This window comes from Triticum aestivum, chromosome 7D, assembly GCF_018294505.1.
Source record: "Triticum aestivum cultivar Chinese Spring chromosome 7D, IWGSC CS RefSeq v2.1, whole genome shotgun sequence".
In the NCBI taxonomy this organism is placed as follows: domain Eukaryota; kingdom Viridiplantae; phylum Streptophyta; class Magnoliopsida; order Poales; family Poaceae; genus Triticum; species Triticum aestivum.
The window spans coordinates 639,916,993-639,926,506 of NC_057814.1; the positions used below are offsets into that span (position 1 = coordinate 639,916,993).

A 9,514-nucleotide genomic window follows, 5' to 3' on the forward strand; every position below is an offset into this window, starting at 1 on the left:
TTTCAACTGCTATGTATCGATCTACAGCTGTATTACATACACATAGTATCCCAACACAATTTATGCAAGATAAAAATATGAGCTGGAAATATGGCTCAAAGCAAATCATTTTATGGCCTTAAGAATTATAGCGATATCACAGGAGATTAAAGTGCCGATGAAAGAATGTAACTAGCACCGAGGTTCCAAATGTGACTGCCAATCGAGATACTCATTTCACATTTAAGTTGGCTCAAAAGGATGATCTACATGTACTAGTCATCAGTTTCCAACTGTTACCAAATCTGATGCTGAAAAGGTTTATACTTTATACTACAGCTATCCACATAAGAATGCCAACCAATGCATATGACTACTGTTTGTTGTTACAGAGTTGCATCCGGCAGCAAAAGAAAACAATAAATGGCATGCAATTACCTGTAGCATAGAAATTTTGGAAGGTATGATACATGGTGATATCCTTGACATACCTGATGACACTGTTGCAATTATCTATGTCATACCTGATGACACCTAGCTCACGCAGGGCGTTGATGAGGAAGCTGCATGCTGGAGATATCCTCCCGGGGAAGATGACCCAGAGCACCTTCTCCCTCAGCATGGTCTGGCACCTCAAGCTTTGCCTCGCTCTCGAGCAATGGCAAGGTTCACTTCCTGTTCTTCCTGAAGACGAGGTATAGGATCGCGGCGATGTATATGAGCATGCCAAGGAACCCAAATATTCCAGTGAATACTTGGGAAACGGTGGATAGCCCGCTGTGGAGGAGCAGCTAGACGATATCAGGAAGTAGATGTTGATGACCATGATGAAAGAGCTGATCGCCCATGTTAGCATGGAAATCTGCATCGCAATAGAAATTAAACGCATTGTAGTGAGTAATTGGATCGCTGCAAGATCATTGTGCGTATCCAACTATGCAATGGACGACTTACGAATCTTGAATTTGTGTGCGGCCCCATCTTTGTTTTGCTGCGGGTGAATTTAAGGAGGGGTACTAGAGCAAAAGGAAGTTCAAATGACAGTATCATCTGCATATAACAGCGAGGAATTAATTAAAGGTAGACTTAGGAAGCATGAAATGTGACTTCCATGTGCACCAAAGTAAAGAATATCAGCAGCGTGATGGTAAGAACAGAGTTTCGGTGATTACCGAAGCAGTGATAATCAACTGCCCAGCTGCCGAGGAACCACCAATTAGTGACATAATCAGACTAGGTACAATTGCCAAGGACCTAGTTAGAAGGTTTCGTAACCAGAACACCATCCGAAGATCCAGAAACCCCTGGAGTACGAAAAAGAGCAAAGGTCAACCTCTATTAGATGACAATTCATACAACTGGAATATGATCTTTTTTCATTTATACAGGTAAAAGAAATGAAGAAAAAAGTAAGGCAATCTCAGTCATATTTTGCACGAAGCTTACTTCCATCTCTACACATTTTATCCACAATAAAAAAAGTAAGGCAATCTCAGTCATATTTTGCACGAAGCTTACTTCCATCTGTACACATTTTATCCACAATCTAGTTTAGCTTGATTAAGATTGCACTACCAATAGTAGATCCTCATTTTATTCACAATTTCAGTAAACAAGAAAATATGGAACAGCAATATCAGCATACATTCAGAACATAATGTTTTCTTCTAATGATTATTTTCAACATCCAACCTACATAAAGCTCAAAAAGATACTAAATGCCATTAACAATCACACGACATGGTTAGTTTGTTAACTCTGTGATTAACATTAGTGGTATATTTTGAGTCTTCATGCATTAGAACAAGATATGGTGTGCCAATAAACTTTGCAGTTTGTAACATATGACTGACAATAAAGAATAGTAATAGAAGAGATGCAAACCCTGCATGACATATTGTCCTGCATAAGTTCCTGTAATTGTAGAAATCTGGCCAGATGCCAACAAGGCAATAGCGAACACCTTTGAGCTCCAATTCCCGAGGACATTCTACAACAACAGACAGAAGTCTTTTAAACGTCATTGACTGGAGCTGGACCATGAAGACACCACAAGATGTCCTTACAAACATCACATTGTTTTCCTCGTCAAACCCCACTAAACCCCACTGAACCTGCGTCGACGGACAATCATGACATGGAGTCGGCGCAAGAAAATATTGATCCACAGCTGACGGACAGTAATGGTGTGGATCCATGCAAGAGGACTTGCTGAACAAAATATACCAAAACACAGATGATATAAGTTCATACTATACCTTGATGAACCTGACATAGCTGTTGTTAGCTCTAAGTAAACACACATGTATGATCGATATCATTCATCTCGTCCATGAGAATAAATATAAGTTTCCTAAAAAAGCACAGAAGTTTATGGACTTGGTTGTTCAGCATGAATGTTTTGCAGACCTGTGCTGCTGTCTTATCATAGATGCTGCTGCAGGAACCTGGAATCAGACCAGGACCTGGCGAGGGAGGCGCTGAAGAACATGTGCTTGCAAGAGAGGCAGGGAAACACCAAGATGGAGGTGAGAGTGGTGGAAGCAAGCCAAGCAAAGTTAAGCTGACAGAGGACCAGATGGCGCGCAAGACATTATAGATGAACTCATCAGAAGCATCTTAATAGAAGAAATTAACTAACTCATCCACTCATACAGAGAAAACTAGTACTCTCAGATAACATAAGCTGGCAGCCAATCTCCCAACACAAACATCAGAACAAGTCTTGCTGTCAGCATCTTTTGCTTACATAGATACATACAAGGCTCAATACAGACATATGAAACTACATCAGCACCATCTTGATCATTCGCCTTCCAACTCCAGGTGTATGACCCAAGCAAGACCAAAGCAACTAGAGAGCGAGTTCATGTCTGCACAAATGTATTTAGTTAGAAACTTGAAGCTACCACAGTTGATGCAATGGGAATCTTTCCAATGTAGTTTAAGATTAACCGAGCAGAACCTGCTTATTCATGCCCCCCCCCCCCCCTGTTGCCACAAATAATTCCAGACCCATTTAATTGCAGTTTGGAAGCAATATACATAAACATTTGCAGATCATAACAAGTGAACCCTATCTTGTCTTGGAAACAGAACAAGATAAATAAGGAGTCTTCGTAAATAGATGACTAAGAGCTTTTAACTTACAGGCTATGCAACATTCTTGTGTAAGTGCAAGATTTGACTAAAGATGTACCATATGACGATGCAAGCGAAGCCATTTTCACTCCTAAGATGGAGCAACAAATATTAGCTTTCCAAACTAGTATGTATTTTTTTACTAACAAAGGAACTCCTAAGATGTAATTGTTAAATATATGTGCAAAATCAAAGCATGAATTGGCTACATATCCTAGCTAGTTTGACAAGGCAATCAAGCTCAATAGCACAATAACTAAGTCTATTCATAACCATATGAGGAGAACAAGAAAATTGTGCACCCAATGACAACAAAAAATAATATGATTAGGCTTACCAGTTGATCAAATAGTTGGTTCTGATAACAGCCTTGGGAAGCTAAAGTAGGGGATGGCACGTTTGCGATCAAAGAAATTTCCCATCTTTGTATAGATCTTGGTAATTTCATAAGTTTTGACATCCATTGAGTAGCAATCAACATTCTGAAACTCAATGCCAAGCGGAGCGCCCTGGAAGAACAAGAATCCCTCGGCTGCACCCACTGTGGAAATAGAATACTCCTGATACTGCCCAGGTAGCTGTACAATCTTCTCAAGCTTCCATTCATGCGAACTATCCTGTAGAGAGGTATGATGGAGAGCAAATGACCCATGTTGACCAACAAGACAAAACATCTCAATGGCTCCTTCCCTACCCACAACAACTGCATTCGGACGCCGACGAAGAAAGCCCGGGTAAGTATCTCTGAGCTTCAGATGGTAGCCGGTGAAAAAATTGACAACTGAAAACCTCAAAGTGCATGTGTCAAGTACCATCAAATTGTCACTCCAAAACCAACACTGTGTCCAGCAGAAGCAGCCGCGTACACAGTCAAAATAGGACATGTCGTCCAAACAAGGGAGGACAGGGGACTCAACCATACACCATTGCATAGTTGTGGACTGGATGACAAAAAGGACAAGCTTTTTCAGGTATCTTGCTATGCATATCACCTTGAAATGATTCTCCTCGCTCTCATCACTGGTATTTGGAGCAAGTACGGGCTCAAATTCCCAAAGGCGATCATGTGGCTGAGCGGCGAGGTCCTCAGGTATGGTTGGAAGCAACACGTATCTCCTGGACAGGGGGTCACAGATGGCGAGGTGAAAGTCGGCGGCGTTGCACCGCTCCCGTTTGGTCCAAGCGAGGCGGCGACCATCATCGAAGAAGTCAACGAGCTCCCTCCTGTCCATGAGGATGCTTACTTCGGAGCCTTTTCCGGAGTAGCTCCAGTTCTTGACGACGCGTGGTTGGAGGGAGATCCAATCGAGGAGGACGCGACCATCGCGGGCGTCACGAGGACGCCAACGGGGGCCTTCCTCCTCAGGCAGGATGTAGGATGAGGAAGAAACAATGGCCGGGACGAAGGTGAAATCCGCGGCGCACGGACCGAGGGCGGCGGCCAGCGGGGCGGAGGGGTGCGGCGCCTGGGCGGGCTGGAATCCGGCCGCGTCCATGAAGCCGAGGAGGGAAGGCCGATGCAGCACACGGAAGCGGCGGCGGAAGGCGCGCCCTTTGATGACGCGGCAGAAGGAGGTGCAGGTGGCGGAGGCGCATGCGAGCGTGTCTAGGGTGGGCAGGCGGAGGAAGATCTCCTCCAACAGCTCATCAGGGAGGGGGATGGAGGCCGTCATCGGCAGAGCCATGGCTACCCGGGTGGAGGAAGGGGATCTAGGGTTACGGTTGGGGATAAATCTTCTGCAGGGGAGCGACTAGTGAGTGGGATAGTGAGCTTTACAAAGCCATTTCTTTTTTAGAAAATTCCTTATTTGACCCTTTCTTACAAATCGCCTCCCAATTTGGCTCCAAGTAATATTTTCTTTCCTATTTAACACTAACGCTAAATTATGTTCCTTATATGACATTTTTGTCAATTTTACTCACTAACAATGTTAAGCGAGAAAAGAAAAGACAATTTTGCCCCTCGTGTTGAAAAAACAACAAAAGACTTTTTGGGACGAAATAAATAGAAACTAAAAAGAAAAGTATACAGGAGACATGTTAGCTTAGGTCTTGAAACTTGGTTTTCAGGAGAGATGGGTGAGTCTTATTATGCAATGTGTTTCCACTGTTGATTACAGGGTCTCGAATAATGATGAAGAAAGTGAAAGTTTCAATTACAAGAGGCTTAAGACAAGGAGATCCTCTATACGTACCCTTATCTTTTCTTATTTTGTACAAAGGATCTTACTGCTCTTTCGGCACATGCAGAGGATAATGGAAATATTTCTTCTGGTATTAAAGTTTGTAGAGAGGCTCCCCCTATTATTAATCTTCTTTTTACCCATGACTCGTGGATCGTCATGAAAGCGAACCTTCGCAATGAGGAGGCTCTGAAATCATTTTCGGTTTTGTATTGTGTCGCCTCGGGATAAATGGTGAGCGTTGAAAAGTCTAGCACATTTTTTGTCCAAATACGGGACTGCACACCTGAGAACAAATTTGCTCAATTTTGGGTATCTTGATAGAGGCTCTCAGTGACAAGTATTTTGGTCTACCAGCCAATATGGGTTTGGATAAGTCTGATTGTTTTCAGTATTTGATCGATTGTATTGTCATGAAAATCAGCAGGTGGAAGGAAAAAATTATCATAGGAGGAAAGGAAGTTCTCCTCAAGTATATTGTTCAAGCCATCCCTACCTATGCGATATTTACTCTAAGGAGGAAAGGAAGTTCTCTTACTTTTTTTAAGGAGTAACTGACACGATCTCGCAATTTTGGTGGGGTGGTGACAACAACCAGAGGAGGACGCATTGGATGGCTTGGTGGAAAATGTGTGTCCGAAAAAACCAAGGTGGTATGTTTTCGTGATATTCATTGTTTTAATTTGGCGATGCTGGCTAAGCAGGCTAGGCATCTTCTTGAGAACCCGAATTCTTTATGTGCCAGGGTCTTGAGGGCTAAATATTTTTCTGATGGAGATTTATTGAATGCAAAGCTTAAGAAGGGATCTAAATATTTTTATGGTGGGCGTTATGGAGAATGGTTATATTTTGCGTGTTGGAAATGGACATCTATTAGTATTTGGGAAGATGTTGTGACTCCTAATTGTGCTACAAGAAAAGTCACCACCCCACAAGGGGATCATTTGCTGTTTAAGGTGTCGGATTTCATTGATCCCTCGTCTAACAGCTGGGATGAAGACCTTGTTATTCAGACTTTGTGGCCCATTGATGCACACTATGACATCACAACTTTTGTTGCCTGGACCTTCACCAAGAATGGTTTTTATTTTCTAGCCGATCCACCTATTTCCTCGAGTGGGTTACCTTTTTTTGCGAGTCATTGAGTGGGATCCCTAACATGGAAGGAAATCCCGTCATACTAACGGAATGGGTCGAACCCACTTTTATCCCATTTGGCGTAATATTTGGAAATATCATGTCCGGCAAAGGTTAAAAAAATTATTTGGTGGACATTGCATGGCACTCTCCCGTGTCGTGTTACCCTTGCCAATAGAGACATGAAGGTCTCACATTTTGTCCATCTTGTTCCCTGGTCTAGAAGATAGAAGCATTTGTTGTTTCAGTGCCAGAAAGCTAAGGAGGTTTGGAGAAGACTAGGATTGGACGAAATAATTTGTAGAGCTTGTGAGGTTGATCATGCTGAGAACTACTTGGTATTTTTTTCATGAATGACATGACCAAGGAGGAAAATGTGAAAATAATTTGTAAATCAAGACACAACTTTGGTAGTGATGTAGAGAAGGCAAGCATTACGTTTTGTTGTAATACATGGTTAATGCTGTAAAACTTCAAGTTCTCATCTTTGGTGTGATATCAATTTTGGAATGTCTCTCATTGCTCAATTTTTGACATGTCATGCAGCTGTCTATCAATAAATCTGAAGGGTGGCCTAACTTTTGAGGTTCTAAGACAACCTAACTAACATTAGCATCATTTAGACCAAGTAATAGGTATTGATATATAAAAAAATAAATCCTGGCTGTTTTTTCCTCTATTTTTCCTTTTGTTATTATACATCTCGGCATTTGGTCTTTTGGTGTATCTCAAAGTTTTACCTTTTTAAAAGTGATTTTTTATGTCTTGTTGTCGAGATATATTCTCTAGTGATAATTATATCTTGTATGTAGAGGTAGGGTTCTTATTCAACTCCAAGCAATGGGTCTGCCTTCCGAGCTGGTGAACATAGAGGCGCACCTTGGCCTGGAGTCTGAAAAGAAGATCGGCAGGAGATTTCATTACATTTGAGTCGGCCATTTTCCATTTTCCATCTGGCCAACGCCAACCAGCTGGTGGCAATGTGCCAGTCTCGGCTGGGACTGGTGAAGCCCAATGTGAGTCACTAATATTCTTAAATTACAGTTTCAGAATTGATTTACTTATTATCATAGCAATATGCTTGGATAGTATTAATTCATGAGGATTAACAGTACCCCATCAGAGAAACTTCTGCATTCAGTTAGAATAACTATTTATGTCTATACTTAAACATGTTCCTGATCCTGACTTTCATACACACACATACTATAAATTTAGTGCTGCTAATTGTTAGCTTTATTTGGTCATATCCGATTCTCTGATGTTAATCCACTCCTACATTGCCAATCTCATTTGGATTATAAATGCAGTGTGTTATATTCTCTGATGATATTTCAAGATTTTAAATATATGGCTAGCACAACCCCCGATATTAATGCTTATTCTGTTTATTGTGGATGGTTACTACTTTACTTGAGTTATTTATTGATTTATTTTGGACGCTGAATTGCGGAATGCGCCAGGAAGTTGATGTCTGGTTATCTATAGAATTTGTGACTGATTTGGATTGTCCCACTCACTTTTCTTCTCTCTCTCAAACCCCATGCTTCCAACATCTAGGACATGTTAACCCCCCCCCCCCCCCCCCCCCCTATTTGATCAATATATTCAGGTAGGGATGTTCCATCAGGATGTAGATAGTGTCCGTAAATTCGTTTTGGACCAGTACATGGATAAAAAACATGCCAATGTACAACACTCCTACATTAATCAATTTGAACAAAGTCACGCCGAGGTACCTCCAGAAATTTTTGCAGCTTTTCTGAACTCTTGTATTTTGAGGTCAGATCAATGTTCGCGGTTAAGTTTCAGTTTTCTTTTCAAATTTTATTTACGACTGATTAGTCATTGGTCATGCTCTCGGAGGAGTTGCCGATGGAGATAGCTGGGGTGTCATCGTCCTTGCTTGATCTGGCCGTATGTGCTGGTACTTCCAGATTCCATTGCATAGAGAAACGGCACGGTTTGTCTGCTATCTATGACTCATTTATGTACTACATGGCCAATTTTCATTTTCACGTCAAGCAGGGCTGATTGTGAGAGGGCTAGGAAAGATGGAGCATGAGCAGGAGCATCGACTACGATGAGTTCATCGGAGTGACAGTGCACATCAACAAGCTATATCGGGAGGAGCACCTGTTGGCTGCCTTTCGCGTACTGGACGGCAGCTGGTATATCACCGTTGAGGAGGTGTAAGAGGCTTGCCAGGAGTACAATAGACAAGCTGTCGTCGGTATCAACACATCATCAGGGAGGTCGACAATAAAAACACGAGTATGTTTATGTTAGCTTTAATCTTGATGTATGTATCTGCATATTTAGTTTGCTTTCATCATGCATATAGGATAGGTTAGAGAGTAGCTAGTCCGGTCAAGCTTCTGCGAAGATGTGCGGAGAAGGCGAGATGCCAGGGCGCCGTGTGATACGGCGAGATGCCGATGGCGGTGGTGCGATGCCATCGTCATCATGGAGAGTTGGTGCGAAGCCAACAAAAGTTGCAGCATGATGCTGCGGCAAGGCGGGCTGCGAGAAGAGGCGGCGCCAACAATTGGTATCAGAGCCCTGTCGATCCGTGGCGGTGACAGTGGTGCCGGCGGCAATGGTGGCCGTCATGGCGGTTGCGGAGGCAACGGCTGCGACGGCGACGATGCGGTGGACTCCATGTGAGGTGGAGGATGCCGACGCGAGGTGATGGCTGGCGGCGGCGCGATGCCGCTGGTGGCCGGTTGCGGTGTGATGCCGCGAGGTGATGATAGCATGGTGATCGGTGTTGCCAAGGCGCCGTCCACGACAAGAGGTGGCTGCTGCGTGTGGCAGGACGATGTGGTGATGGGCGTTGCGACGGCGTCGACCACGACAAGATGGTGCACGGTGGTGTCCCTCGCTGCGACGGCGTCGACCACGACAAGATGGTGCATGGTGGTGTCTGGCGCTGCGACGGCGTCGTCCTCGGCAAGGAGAAGTCGCTACATTCGGCAAGTGGTTGCGGGTGATCCGCGTCGGAGATTGGAGAATTAAGATTAAGGGCGAAAATGTTAGTTTTAATCTTGATATATGTATCTGCATATTTAGTT

At 43.3% G+C, this 9,514-nt stretch overlaps 1 protein-coding gene and 1 pseudogene across 1 annotated transcript; both read right to left on the reverse strand.

Moving 5' to 3' along the window:
- Positions 1–518: 518 nt before the first annotated feature.
- On the reverse strand, positions 519–2,254 carry LOC123171518 (metal transporter Nramp3-like; annotated as a pseudogene).
- Positions 2,255–3,464: 1,210 nt separating this feature from the next.
- On the reverse strand, positions 3,465–4,805 carry LOC123164031 (uncharacterized). The gene has a single exon (XM_044581454.1). The coding sequence runs from the start codon at positions 4,803–4,805 to the stop codon at positions 3,465–3,467; it is 1,341 nt and encodes a 446-aa protein (XP_044437389.1).
- Positions 4,806–9,514: the final 4,709 nt, after the last annotated feature.

What these genes read in the sequence shown, in the direction of transcription:
- LOC123164031 (XM_044581454.1), bottom strand. Translation starts at nt 4,805, where the DNA reads ATGGCTCTGCCGATGACGGCCTCCATCCCCCTCCCTGATGAGCTGTTG.